This window comes from Marmota flaviventris, chromosome 16 (genome assembly GCF_047511675.1).
Source record: "Marmota flaviventris isolate mMarFla1 chromosome 16, mMarFla1.hap1, whole genome shotgun sequence".
NCBI lineage: Eukaryota > Metazoa > Chordata > Mammalia > Rodentia > Sciuridae > Marmota > Marmota flaviventris.
The window spans coordinates 19,579,259-19,594,294 of NC_092513.1; the positions used below are offsets into that span (position 1 = coordinate 19,579,259).

Consider the following 15,036-nt stretch of genomic DNA (forward strand, 5'->3'; position numbering starts at 1 on the left):
CAGATGAAATCTTCACAAGGAGCATAATCCTTGGAAAAAAAAAAAAAGTCCACCTCCCAGCCTCCTGCTGGCTGCGCTGCCTCTTTGGTACCTCGCAGACTTCGACAGAGTCCTGGACGGGTGCCCATTGATGTCATGGAAACACTCAAATTACTGAGAATGATTCATGTCTATGCTGGTCTCTTATCCTCCCCCACACAAACAGAAGTAGATTTTTAACCCTGACAACTTGTAATTTGCTGTGGGTTTATTTTTGTATCTGGATAAATATTTTTTAACAAGCAAAATTAAGATTAAGCAGTCTGTATCTGATATGATAGTAAAGAGTGCTGGGTCCATGTAGCCAAGAGTACTTTGGGGACTCTGCATCGTGAATTCATATTCTCCTCTCTCCTGCCCCCTTCTCGCCTCTCCTTCCCCCTTGCTCTTTCTGTTAGTTCCTCCTCTCTTTCTCCCCCACCTGTTCTCTCTCTCTCTCTCTCTCTCTCTCTCTCTCTCCCCCTCTCCCTCTCCCTCTCTTTTAATCCTTACTATTTGCATTGCCCTTCTGGCTTTAAAATAATAGGAGAAATAATCCCCACTTATGTATACAAAGTGAGACAGATCCTGGTAGGAAAATTCTTCCCTCCATTTCTGTGTGCTGGAGCCGAGTTTGGGAAATAATCCTGGGTGGTAACATTCTATCAGGGATTGCTTCAGTAATTCTTTCTACGGGGAAAAAAACATATTGGTGGCCTGCCTTTCTCAAAACTGTATTTTACAATTCAGTTTTCAGAAACGACTAAAACAGGACACTAGCTGTTCAGTTTCCTATGAAGTTCAAGTGAATCCTGGTTTATTTTTCAGTCTACCTCCCTGCCTGCCTGTCTAGTGATGAAACAGTGGATATCATGTCAAAACGAACTGTTATGATTGTACTGAGATTTTTTTAGATGCAAGAGCTTAAGGGAAAATATAATATCTTCCCTTTTGATATAGCTCATCAAGGTTGAGCCTTTTCTGTTAGTAGTATCTATAAAGAGCAGTTAAAGGGTAGGAGTAGCTTAAACTTGACTTAGAAGAATCAGTTACTGTGTGTAGTGTGACCAGGCACATTGCTGACATAGGTAAATGCACCTGTTCCTCGGGGTATGACCCCATGCACTGAAAATTACTCTGTTAGGTCTCTAAGACTGACAGGCAATGTGATGGCATCTTATTTTACTGGAATTAAAGGTGATACGGGCATTGATTTTATAATTTGCACTGAACACTATACCAGAAATGGGGGGGAGGTTTCCAAGTTTGAGAGTCACTGAATAGAAAAGTTAACAGCAGGAGAGAGAGAAAGGGTTAATTTAAAGACTCAGGTTTGGATTTCTTTGAAAATCGTGTGTGTGTGTGTGTGTGTGTGTGTGTGTGTGTGTGTAGTAACTTAGTTAGCTACAGTGCATGCTTTTGACCAGATATAAAATTTTGGAAAAATGCATTCTTTGTGTGCTGTCAGAGCGGCATACTCTAATAGCATTGCCATTGAGCTCAAAGACAAAAGGCCACTATTAACTTTTAGCATTTGTGTTAACCTGGGCTGAGAGGGGAAAGCTTGAGGGTCATAAGCTTTAAAAGACTGTGCATCCAGACCCTCCAAATACAAGGGTTTTTTGTTTTGTTTTGTTTTGTATTTTGGTGATTTTGTTTTGAGATGGAGTGTTCTGTGTTGCTCAGGCTGGTCTTAAACTCTTGGGCTCCAGAGGTCCTCCCTCCTCAGCCTCCTAAGTAGCTGAAACTACAGGTGTGTGCCACCGTGCCCAGCTAAAGTACAAGTTTTGAATTTTCCAATGGGGAAAGGAGTAGTCTAGATCTGTGTATAAAGGATAGTGCACTTGAAGCCCTGGTGGAGGGGAGAGGAGAATCCCCTGTCTTGAGTGGGGTGAGGTCCCTAGCCTTTGCCTGCTTCACTAGTCCCTTGGCCTGTGCTGGCTTGGGCAGTTTTCTGTGAGTCTTCATAGGTCACCAGCTGGACTCCACTGCTTAGATCTCTTGTAATTTCATTATCTTCCCTGCTGATTATTAAGGTGAAACATACTTTATAAAGCAACAAACGAGAAGCCTTGATTTCATCCCTCCACGTGGCCACACAGCATCCGAGGCTCCACACGCGCCTGCAGAGCAGCGTGCAGATTCAGACTTGAGTAGTCAGAGCTGGAGCAAGACGTGCACGTTCCCATGATCCCTGGTCCCGCTGGGTCTATTGGCAGAATCTGAACTTGGGTTCTGGGTGGGTGAATTGTCAAAAGCCTCTTTCCCAAATGTAAATCCATGATTATCTTGATAATATTGGAATTTACTCCTGGGAAAGGGGGGGGGGGGAGAGAGAGAGAGAGAGAGAGAGAGAGAGAGAGAGAGAGAGAGAGAAAGGGTGGGAGAGAGGGAGGGAGGGAGGGAGAAGGACAGAGAGACTCAGAATTTTGAATAGTTTCTTTGCTAAACTCACCATCTGGAGAGCCTGTGATTGATTAGCTTTGGCCTCACCATTAAGTGTCAATATAATCAATGGGAATGACTAGGCCAGGGTCATTACATAGATAATTTGCCTGCTGTGTAAATAAAAATGAAATTGTTTAAATTTTGTGAGAGAGAAAGAAAGTGAAAATAAGGAATGACAATTTGTTTGTTAGAGAAAGTGGAGGCCATTGGAATGACAGTTTTTGGAAGTGTGGAGCAGTTTGGCTAAGAATAGGAATGAAGGATATTTTTTTCCAGTTTATCATCGCCAGAGTGAGGACGTGTTATCCCTCTCTTGCTTGCACACATTGCCAGTAGTGCCTACTTTACGTATGTAAACATCGGGGAAGAGAAGTAGATGTCTGTTACCTGCAGGAGATTTGTTTTTAAAGGAAAAGCACGATTTATACTTTTTTTTTTGTTGTTTCTCTTGGCAGGTAAAACAGAAAGGGGCTCATACTCATCTTATGGGAGAGAATCAAACTTACAGGGTTGCCACCAGGTAAGTGTGACTCTGGGCTGGGGAAGGGTGTAGAGGATTAACCTGGGGATATCAGCGTGCTTTGTAAATTTGATTTTACATTTTCAACTGTGACACTGAAGATGCACTGAAAGTCTGCTGGTGATGGTGTGTAAGTCTTGGAAGAATTCAGAGCTTAGAACTGATAAGCACCTCATCTTTAGATCTCTGCCTTATCAGGACTTCATCCACTGGCTTGTTTTTATTTTTTAATCCATCAGCCTGCACCAGTGGCACTGTTTGCAAACCAGCAATGTGGCTAGAGTGGTTCTATCAAAAGAGTTTATTTGCAATTAAGAACTTAAGAATTTCTCGCACAGGAAATGCTTCGTGGAACCATGTGTCAGACCCTGGGTTCGGGTGGCTAGTGCCCTAAATTATAGTTTTCCTAGGGACTGTATGATGTTGTGTGAAAACAGGGTGGTATTGAGGGATAAAAATGTCTGTGAAAATATGATTTGTTGTCCCTTTTTGTTTCTGAATTGTTTTTGGCTGGAAGTCAAGGCCAGCAGGCTAACAGCAAAGCCGTCTCAGGGGAAGCATGCGTGAGCTAGAAAAATAGGAGCACTTTAGTTAAATAATAAAATGCCAGTGTGATACAAAGGTGTAGTGTGCGTGCGTGTGCCCGTTGCACTCTGTGTTTGTGTACTTCTAACTCTCTGGAGAGAGCCCATTTCTAAAAATACTACCAAGGCTGAAGAGGAAGGTTCGTTTCGAGACAATTGAGATTTTTATAGATGCTTTCTTTTTCATTTCAATATCAGTATTGATCATATATTTAATTTGTTATACCTCCTTTTTATAAAAGCATCAGTCACTTACTTTGGAGAACTCTGGTAGAATTTGATGATACTCTTTCATATTCAAAGCTCTCTACTGTTTTTTTTTTTTTTTTTTAATTCACCCAAACAGAAGGTTCGTCTTTCTATACTGGAAAAGGGATGCTTAGGTCTTTTGAACTCTCTCCCAGTTTCTTTAATGATATGGGGGAGAAAATCCATTTGGGTTTTTTAAACAACCTGTTTAATATATCCCTGAGAAATGTAAGAACACATGCGCTTTAGTAATGAAATAGAGTGTCTGAAGGAAGGATCATTTGTGTACCAGGCATCTATCATGAAAGGTGGAATTCTGGTGGGTTGGGTTTTTTTTTTTTTTCTTTTTTTTTCCTTCTCCCTGTATACATTTGCATTTTTAAAGTTGACTCCTTTGGCCCAGTTGCCAATTCAGTCACATTTGGCATCTAAAAGATTTGTTGCGGTGAGGTGAACAGTGCTTGGGTAGGACTCCTGCCGGAGTGCAGTCCAGGGCAGTTTATTTGGAAAGAATTCTGCAGGAAAGAAATTTACAGCCATTCCAGCGCAACGGAAACATCTTTGGAATGTGAGTGCACATGTTCGGGGCAGATAGCCTGGGCGACAAGCCTCTCAGGGTTGGGTCTCTGGTGTAAAGCTCTCAATTCCTGCAGAAGAGCCGGTTCCTGTGGATCTGGTTTCTGAGGGTCAAGGCGGAGGTCACTAGAGTTTTGGGGAGAAGAAAGTTGACAACATCCTTCCTTTTTGCAGATGGTCATGGCAGAGGTCTCTGTTTTCGCTGGGCCCCTTTTGCTGGTCATTGAGAGAATAGGCTTCCTCGCCCCTGTATCCTTTCTTACTAATGGGAATTGGCGTGATTCCTCACAGACACAAAGATTTCCTCTGCTGAGTAAGCGTGAGGCCCCTTAACTTGTGAAAGCATCATCTAGACCGTGTGAGTCTGTCTGTGTGTGCAGAACACAGACCCTCCTCCGTTGGTGGGGAATACTTCCCTCGGGTGAAACTGAGCTTAATTTTTTTTGCAAACACAAGGTGAGAAGTGGAGAGGGGCAGAGGGGGGAATCGAGGTGGCTGGCTGCTGTCCGATGCCTGAATTTCTGGGCCTTGGGAGGTTCCTTTTGAGACCTCCTTGTCCAGGAGAATTCTTTTGTGTATGGGGAATAAGACTGCATCTGCTTTTCTTAAAAAGCCTTCCTCCTCTCTCTAGCTGGGGAGTGTGCAGATTCCTTCCTTCTTATTTCTGCTTCATGGTTGGGAGTCTTGCAGGAACCAACTATCCCTGTGTTCAGCTGGGTCTCAGCACTCTCCATAAACAGTGTGAATGCTTAAAAGAGAAACACTGGAAATTCCCTGCCTGGGGAACTGGGGCCTGGAGGCGAGGAGTGTACATGGTATGAATTTCTGCTTTCTGTGAAATTTGGGAGTAGAGCAGACCATAGGTTGTCTTCCAGGGACTCTCTTGAGCTGTTTTGTTCTTTGAATCCCCGTCTACCACACCAGCCACACAAACCAAAAAGAAAGGCACAATCTCGGTATCTTGGGCTTGAATCTAAATAGCTGATCACAGCTGAAATGGTTCCCTACTGTGTGATGAGGTGAGTGACTCTTGCGGGGACAGCTTTTGTTTTCTCCTGTTTGCTACTTTATTGAGATGCTGGACTAAAACTTTTGGCCAGTGGGCCCTAAGGAGCTCCAAGGCTGCTTTTTCCTATGATAATAGTGTGTCCCCGTGGACTTACAGGGATGAGCGGGGTTGCATGGGACATGCTGATTTCAGTCAGAAATTTTTGTTGGGTGCAGAGAATCAGTGGTGGTAAGCAACAGGTAGAGAAAGGCTGTGTGGAGAAATTGGTTGTTACTGTGAGATATGAATGATTGAAAAAGTGCGTCGGGTTAAAATATGTATAAATATGTATATGTCCATTATGTTTCTCTTGTGGATTTAATGTTGATAGTGCTAGACTCATGCATGACTTTTTAAAAGATGGATATTTTAGCGGAAAAACAAATGCCTGTAGGTTCAAGATCGTCAACTAAGTTGTTTTCATTAAAAATGTAAGTAATAATATACATTCATTAATGCATTCTGATATGAAATTATCAGACATAAACTTGATGACTTTTTTGAGACTTTTGAAATTGTGTAGAAAATGAACCAAAAGACAAATAAAAACAACCAAACAAGACTTTTAAAAGTTCTCACTAAATACGAGAAAACTGGTTTGAATCAAATTGGGGTACGGAAGTCACACCCAGGCTTAAAACTTTCTTGCCAAATTGCAACCTCATTCTACTTTTATTGGCAGAGAAAATGCGATTTATAATGGAAAGTATGACAGGAACGAAAATGAGTGGAAATAAACTTTTTTTGCAAGATAGTCCAATTTCAACCTGTGATAGCCAATACCTAATTTCTAGTGTGTATCATGGCAAATCACAGAAGAAGAATATCATTTGCTTTTGGCCTCTTGTCCTGCTTGCAATAGGATGTTTGGTGATTTGCAAACTTTTTAGTTTTGCCAATATTTTTTAGTTTTGAATGAGAGATGAGGTCAGTACAATGATTGTTGTTAGGGAAGTTTTTCCTTGAATGAAAGTTAGTATTCAGCGTGTGGAGTTGTTGTGACCCCCGCTCCCATCCCCTCACCAACGGGTTACAGCCTTAGTCTAAAACCGTGGTTTGTTAAAATAGTATTTCCTGGGCAAGATGGGTATGTGAGAGGGGGTAGTGGTGAGCGAGCTGAGTCCTCTATGAGATCAATTCTACTAGGACCTGACTTAGTACTTGGCCTGTGCTTTCTGACAGCACCCCAGGTGATTCTAATGTACAGCTAGGTTTGATTATTTCCTAGATTGTTTTATAGAAATATACTCTCTATGGTAATGACTCGCGTTCAAAATGTGGCATTTCTGCTGACCTCCATGAAGCTTTTAGACTTTGTGCCTTAATTAGATTATTTAAGGTATGGAAATACATTGCATATGACCTTCATTTAAAAGGCAGTGAAAATTAGTGATATATGGAAAATCAGCACCATGTTTTGAAATCTTTATATGAAATTTTACAACTGAATGTCCCCGCTCACATCTTGTTTTCTCTAGGGAAGGCCAAGCTTTACCCTCACCCAAGTTCATTTTCTTTCTCAGCAAGTAATCAAATAGGACTATGCTGATAAAGTTATTTGAAGTTTAGATCTTATAACTGACCGATGGATTTAAGAATTAGGCCTAATCTAGGATAGTGTTGTTAAATTCCAGAAACTTTGATGCTGTAGAGGAAATGGGATTTCTCTCTGTGTAACTTAGGTTGTTTATATTACTCATTTTTAATTTATTGAATCAAATGATTCAAAAAAATTACATATTTGAGAATTGATTTTTCTTTTAATTATTTTGATTTTTGATACAAAAGGTATTACAAATGACTTAATTCTAGAACTTTTGTTCTCTATAAGCTTTTCTTATCTAAAGTCAAAATAGAAAAGATATAAGTCAAAAGCCATAAAAACCTTTTGTCTGTTATGAAAATGGCTACTTAGGCCTTGTGTAAGCAGAAATGCATATTGCTGTTTAATTTGATATTCTGTCTAAGTGTTCTTAGTAATCAGTAATTCGGTCCCAAGTCCTATGCATTCTTCCAGGGAACCTCTGTTGTGCACCCCACCTGCCCCACTCCCTGTGATATACCGCCCTCGCACTCTGCCTTTCCTTTTTAGTAATTTTTCAGATTTGCCGTTATTTACGTATTTGTTGAATACCAGTTTCCACCAGGATTCTTAAACTCCTGGAGGGCAGGGGCCATGTTCACGTTATCTTGCACGCTGTACCATGTGCCTCCTAGTATCACTTAATTCCCTAGCTTCACTTCTGGAAAAGAGTGAAGTTTGAATTAGGGATGTACATGAACCCTAGAGTGAGCAAAGTCTTTTTTAAGCTTGTGAAAATCAGGAAAGCCTTCCCTTCTAAGCTACCACGTAGGCCCTGAGGGACACAGAGGTCCTACTGTGGAGAGACACTCCCTCCGGCTTTCTCTCTGCTGAATACTTACCTAGTGGCATCACTGTCCTAGGCCTGTGTGTGGGAAACGGTGTGAATGAGAACCTTGTGGATGCTCTCTGTTTCTGGTGGGTGTGGTATTAGAACCAAAGGTCAAAATCCTAGTCTGATCTTTCAGTTGTACCGCCATGGGACAGGATATTTGCAGTCATGATGCTTTCAGACATTGCAATGTCTGGGTTTGTGGTGTGTACGCCTTCAAGACTCTGCCCCCGGGGAGGGTATTTCAGAAAGCAGCTCAGTCCTCTTGGGGCGTTGCTCTGGGTATACCCTACCCTCAAAGTGACCCAACACTCACCAGAGAGAAGAATAGATCCATTCTCTCAATGCACTGATCAACAATTTTATTTATCAACCCTCTAGTGATGTGTTAGGTCTTAGGGAGAAAAACAAAGGGAAGTGCATTCATATCCTGTCTTTCATCCCCACCAGCAGCTTCCTGAATGTTAACAGGCGAAATCAGATCAAACTCCATTCCTCACTTCAGTTTTTTTTTTTTTTTGAGACAAGGTCTCACTATGTTGATCAGACTGACCTTGAACTCCTGGGCTCAGTTAATCTTCCTTCCCTAAAACTTCTTTGTAGGGAGGTCTGCAGGCTCTTTAAATTTTTTTTTAAATGCCCAGAAAAATTGAAACAGAAATAAAATGAAATGCCATAGACCCAGCATGTAGATTAAACATGTGGTAATATTTGTTGCATTTACTTTGTATATGTATATATAAAAGGATATATATTTTTTTCACAGAACCATTTTTAAGTGGCAGATCTCAGATTTCAACCTTAGATTTTTCAATGTGTGTCTTTTAAAAATAGGATACTTGCCTATTTAACTAAAATACTATTATCAACCCTAAAGAAATTAGCAGTAATTTCCTAACCCTAATTCATATTCAAATTGTTCCTATCCTCATGAAAATGTCTTTATAGGCTTTTTTTTTAACAAAAGCATTTATGGATGGCCTTTAGTTTCTATTTCTCTTTATAATTTCAATTATAACAGTTCCTGGTTGTTTATTTATTTATTTTGTTTTGTTTTTGTGATGGTTACTTCAAAGAGACTCGGCCATTTGTCTCATGAAATATCCTCCTTTTAGAGAATTGTTGTATTATTTCTTTGTGTTACTCTTTAAAATTTCAGTCATTCCTTGTTTTGCCTACAAACTGAAAATTAGGTCTGAAGCTTGATTCAGGTTTAGGTTAAGCATTCTTGGTTGGAGGAGCTAAGGGATGATGTGGAAGGCTTCGTATTGGATCCCTTCCGAACGTTCAACTATGTGCTGCTAGTAATGCTAGCTAGATCACTTGGTAAAAGAGGCAACCCACAGATCACTCCATTGTAAAGAACCATTCCTGCTTTGCAAATGGCAGATAACCTTTCAGTAGCTACTTTGGCACTGGGCAGATGCCCCCTTACCCCAACAGCCTTCAACCAGATGGCTTTTGTGTGTGTTGATGACCCTCACTGAAGTCAGTGGATTTCAAATTGACATTTTTTTTAAAAATTGTCATTCCTTCTACATGTACAGCTGACATTCTCCTGTAAAGAAGAACTTTCTTTCGTTTTAGCACTGCCAATTTTTAGTAAAATACTTTTTACTAAATAAAATACTTTTTCATATGCATGTGTAAAAATATATATATTTTTCAGAGAACCATTTTTAAATGGCAGATCTGAGATTTCAACCTCTTAACCCTGGACTAGCATAATGTCGATAGTCTTTGCTTTAATATGTCGCTTACCTGGAGACTGCTGGCAGCATTCGTGCATTCTCCAATCTCTTAAAGTATATTAATAAGAGCAATAGTTAGGACCCACCCCAGAGGGTCTGAAAGCCCTTAACTGCATGTCAGGAGGTAGTGGTAGGTGTGTCTCCTTGCAAACTGAACTCCAGTATTCTGTTGATGATATTTGGAGCTGTGTAATAATCTTTGTGTCCCTTGCTGTGAGATTAATCTTGCAGTAAGCCCTAGAATTTCTCTGGATCCTCACATTGCCCTCCTACATTCTAGTAATTGCTGTTAAACATTTCACAGGCTTGACCATCAGTGGCTGGCCGACCCCTCTGGTGGACTGCCGTGATGCTCCACACGGCCGCTCGATCAAGGATCAGCGAGATAGTGGAAGTAATCCCTGCCCCAGTCCAGTTGTGGGTGATGAGCAAATGTCAAAATGAGGGAATTGCTAAAAGGTAGTTTGAGTTCAGTCTAAAGGAAGCCTGGGGGACTTATATAGGTGCCAGTGTAAATCTCAGAGTGTTAATACTGCTCATGCAATAATTTAGAAATAAGACAAGCAGACCCCAAATTGCAGTCCAAGGAAGTTTGGAGTCCCGTTTTGGACTCCAAAATATCTGGTTTCAAAGCCAGTACTGTGCCACATTGGGATCCCTGCTGCCCAGGCCAGGATGGGCTCTCTAGGCTCTGAGGCCTGTGTCAGGTCTGTCTAGGAAAGCACTCACAGTAGGTTTCAGGCTCCCTGGAGAATCTGGACCTAACAGAACCTAGGACTGAGTGACTTCACTCAGATCTGCTCGGGATTGATTCGAGTGGCTGAGGTCAGGGGAGAGGAGGGCATGTTGCCCTGCTCCTGACTGTCCTGCCTTTAAAAAAGAAAAAAAGTTTATGAATAATCTATTCAGTAACATCCTCAAACTTAGCATGTGTAATTTCCTTAAAACCAATGAGGATTTCCTGTGAAAAGGCTGGGGTGGAATATGCCAATTCACATTTTAGCAACAGCCATGAACACTTTCTTTAAAATGCGTAGATATTTTGGCCTTGATTTTTGTGCAGTGCCGGCGGAATGTGGTTTGCCATTGCACACATTTGGATTCATCATAGATCAAATTATTATTCCTGTACAGTAGCTACATACAACAAGATTCTGAAATAATACCGTTAGTAGGCTCTTAAAGGTGACTCTCCCCGCCCCCCCCCCCTTTTTTTTGATTATGGCATTTAACCTACTTGTGAATAACAGAATGTATGTTTGGAAGCCTAGGTGAGTTTTATAAGAGTGAGTGCATTAAAATGCCCTTGAAATCATTGTGAGATGATTTATGAGACACCAAAGAAATGGACTTCTTGTATACAAATTGAAATTTCACCAGGATTTTAGGATTAATGTCTCCTTTCTTATGAAAAGCATTATGGAGTTTTTAATAACCACTAGCAATTAGGACTATAATCCTTTCTTATATTTCTGATATGTAAAAAGAAAGGACAAAATCAATTAATGACCAAACATAATTGATTTAACTCTGGGATAGACCAGATAAAGTTTCATGTTGAAGTATACCTGCGTAACATTTAGGAATCGGGGTAGCTCTATAGCTTCTTTCTCTGAGAAAGGTGGTGTACTCACAGTTTAGCATCAGAATTTATTTTCAATGCAAACTGACAGAAATATTTATTCTATTGTCTGAGGACAGGCTTGGTGTTATTCCATTGATGAGGAAATGTTTACTGAAACTGCTAGAACTGAAACCCCAAATTAAATATCAGGAACACTAGAAGATACAGACAAACCCCCCTAATCTGAAGTCAAAAGGATTTATTAAGAACTGTTTATTTTTTTTTAAAGAATTACTTTGAACGAGAAGAGATATTCTTGAGTACTGCCATGCCTGATAGTGTGCTTAGAATTGAAGCACCCACTCTTTGAAAAAAATTGTTTGTGCTTGGGATGTTTATGCGGATTTGTTTACATGTGCTTTCACTCACAGATAGCTCAACTGAGCTTCCTACAACGTGGCCCTCCAGTACCCAGTGTGTTGTGGATCATCGAAGGAAGTGGATGTAAGGGAGAATAGAACCCAAAGCGGTGGGGCTAGTTAGTTGGCTTTAGCATTTCTGACCTGCAAATATTGCCTTTTTCGTAGCCCGGCCCTTATTTGTGCCAGATTTTTCTTGTTTTTAATCAGGGGAGAAGTCACATTTTGGTGGGGTTCTGACTTCAGCCTGGCATTTCAAGAGATTTGGGTGAATACAGTATTTTATCACTGTTACATTCTTATGGCACTTAACAAAACCTGCATAGCCCACATTTCCCTTCCCCTCTCTTGTCAGAAGAAATCTTTCAGTAAAGAGTTCTGTGACTTTTTGTTTATCAGATACATCTTATTTCCAGCCCACCTTAAAGCTATGTTTCTGTGAGTTTGGGACAACAGTGATTCACTGACGAGCTGCAGTGAAGGAGAGCATCATGGAGGTTTTCAAGCAGTGGCCATTCTCGAGAGCACTGCATCTGGGGTCTCTGCATGTTGGGGTTTGACCGTGCATGCACACAGAATAATCTGAGCTCATTTGGACTGCCTTAATGAACAGCAGGGCACTGAATCTTCTCAGTTTTATTGGTATTGTATACAGTAAGTTATTAAATTTCATCTCTGTAATATACCTGCAGTAAAATAACAAAACATTGCTGCACTTAAAGAACATGTGTGTGTGGTACGACACCCTCCCCTCTCATTTCAGCCCCCCCCTCACAGCTGCTTACAGATTTCAAGATTCATTGTATAAATTCCCTTGAGCCCACCTCTAATAATCGAGACACATCTGCCATTGCACTATTATAGGCATATGTAGTTTTATTGAAAACTATACCTGTAAAAAAATTAAATAACTCCTACCTCAATTAAATTGGCAAGCTACCTTTTGCAAAGATCATATTGCAGACCTCCAGAGACCCAGTGAGTTCATTTTATCCTTATATTACAAATCGCTAAATATGTTATTTTTTATTTAGCTGAATAGCTAGCTGTTTTCATGCTTTTTGATGATAAGTTACTTTCATCTCTTCTCACTTTGTTTTCTTTCTTCCCTCATCTGTACATTTAAAACAGTACTGGGCAAGCCCTGTGAAGCAAACATTGAGAACCCGGCTTCAGTAAACACAGGATAAGTGCGTCAAAGGGAAGGGCTGATACGCAGTTTTAACTCTTAAGGGATCATGTAAATAAACATAAAAGTTACAAAATCAGGATCAAAATCTTAACTCATCTTGTGCATCTATTGATACTTTTCTTGAGCTTCTTTGAGACCTGGGTGATCATCCTCGGGCAAAATGGGGTGTAATCTGAAGAGGAAATGAGCCTGTTCGTCATAGGAAGTCCATGCAAGTGGCTTCCTGGTGGGTTGAGGCCCTTACCTTAACACTCATTGGTCACTAAATGAAGATAAGGGTCAGTAGTGGATGACTGTAAAATTGTTTATCCAAAGGAGGAATAATAGTAAAATACCTAATGATATAAAATAGTTCTTGGCATAACTTTCTTTTTAACTTTTCCATGACTCAAAGTATGTAGGGTATCCCTATAGGTGAGTTAATCAATCCAGCATGACAGTGATTTAACCAAGAAGAAAAAGTATGTGAATTAACTTCATGTTATCATAGAAAACATCCCACTACGTGGGAGTACAAATATCTACCCTTCTGGGAGAATTAGAAAGTTTCTCATCACATTGTTCCTGCAGAGGAGAACGTTCTGTGCTGGTCAGAAGGTTCTGACTGTGCATGAGTGGGCCGAGTGGGGAGAGGCATGCACTTTCCCCAAAGGGAGCCTGGACATAGAAAACTGATATTCTGATGAGTCAAAAAGTAGATGACTTCCCAGGATGAAGCCACTGCTACGGAGAGGGCAGAAAATCAAGCATTGTCAACCAGCCGGGATCATGTTTCAATGATTTTTCTTTTTTGATAGGAAAATTGATGAAAATCGTGATCATTGTATTCCAGCTGGGGTTCCCTGAGCCTATGAGAGTATATTCAGTCTGTGCTTTCCGAGGGTAGTTTCTGCTCCACTTGTGGTTCCCAGGGATTCAAGGTTTCATGAGGATAAAAAACTGGGTCTTCGACAGGGCCAGTGCTTATAGCTAGGATCCAAAACTCCCAAGGAGCCATAATGTAACATCTTAGAAGGCTTTTGGTTTTGTCCTATAGAGTTAGTTGCCTTTCGATGGAAGAACGCATTACGAATTCTAAACTAAGTTTTTGAGTAGTGCTCCTGTACCAGGTGGGGAGGACACCCTTGCTTAGGCCGTGGTGCTCCTGGAAGTCCCACCCGCTGAACCTCTTCGCTTGGATTGGATTCAGTCCTCAGGAACATTTATTACCAGTGCTATTGAACTTGCAGCCTGTTGCACCGAGCTCCAGAGTGCGGAACTGTCATGTGTAGAGTGTCTGATGTGACATCAGTGATGGTAAAAGACATGCTGTGGACAGTGACGTACGTCACAAAAGGGTGTCAGCAGCTGCTATTGCTTCAAGGAGTCTTTTGGCATCTCTGTCATTTGAGTGTCTCAGCCAAGAAGTTGCTAATGTGGACCTCTTCCCCGCAGTCCGACCCCCGAGTTAGCACCAGGTCAAACTTGCTTGAATTTGCTCTGTGGGTATGAGTCCTGGGGGCCATTCTGTCAATGGAAACAACATTTAAATTTGTGATTTTTGTATGTTAAGTGAGACTTCTCCTATGATTCATTTCTAGAGAACCTGTCCTATATTTCTTTTTGCAGAAAGCATAGACCCTATTGGTTCTTGGATTCTAGTCTGCCTCCATCCAGGCTTCATTATGAAGCAGCTTGTCTTCTTCTAATGTCCTAGGTGTCCCTACTGTCCTCTGAAATCTCGTAGACTGCCTTTCCAAGCTCATACTGTCAAGATCAGAGGCTTCTGTGGAGTCCCATGCTACATGTCTTCCTTAGTTACCTGGCGCAAATAATTTTATTTTTCTCTAGTTATAGACAGAAATAAAATGCAGACATCCTCGATCAGCTCCTTAGGACCTCAGCCAACCATCAGAAACCTTCTAGAGTATTCAACAATAATAGAGTCCATGAGACCTTGATTTTGGGTGTTCAGTAAATGTTTTTATAAGATCCCGATGATACCAGGTCGGTAGAGGATGTGAGCTAATGTATAGTATAGTATAGTAACGTATAGATTCTCCTAATCTGAGGCTATAATATTTAAAACTTTTCAAATGTATATTCTAATATCTATTTGGATCTATTTTCAAGGGGCTGGAGTAATATTTGGCAATCGCCCAGCATATAGGAAAGGAGAAAAAGATAATTTCACCGATGGTAGATGGTATTGTGTTTTGAAGTTGAATCTCATGATTGAATTTCCCCTCAGGGCTAGATCCTTCCTCCTGTCCT

At 40.8% G+C, this 15,036-nt stretch overlaps 1 protein-coding gene across 17 annotated transcripts in view; it reads left to right on the forward strand.

Annotated features, from left to right (window-relative positions):
• The window catches only part of Tcf4 (transcription factor 4), a 346,604-nt gene that overhangs the window by 172,201 nt on the left and 159,367 nt on the right, over positions 1 to 15,036 (forward strand). For 13 of the 17 annotated variants that reach the window (XM_027949012.2, XM_027949014.2, XM_071602722.1 and 10 more), the window contains one exon: positions 2,922 to 2,986. In XM_027949012.2, the coding sequence (XP_027804813.1) occupies positions 2,922 to 2,986 (65 nt within the window). Of the gene's footprint in view, positions 1 to 2,793; positions 2,815 to 2,921; positions 2,987 to 4,379; positions 4,388 to 4,770; positions 4,852 to 15,036 lie in introns of those variants that run through there. The other 4 variants (XM_071602736.1, XM_071602733.1, XM_071602731.1 and 1 more) reach the window with 4 other exon arrangements.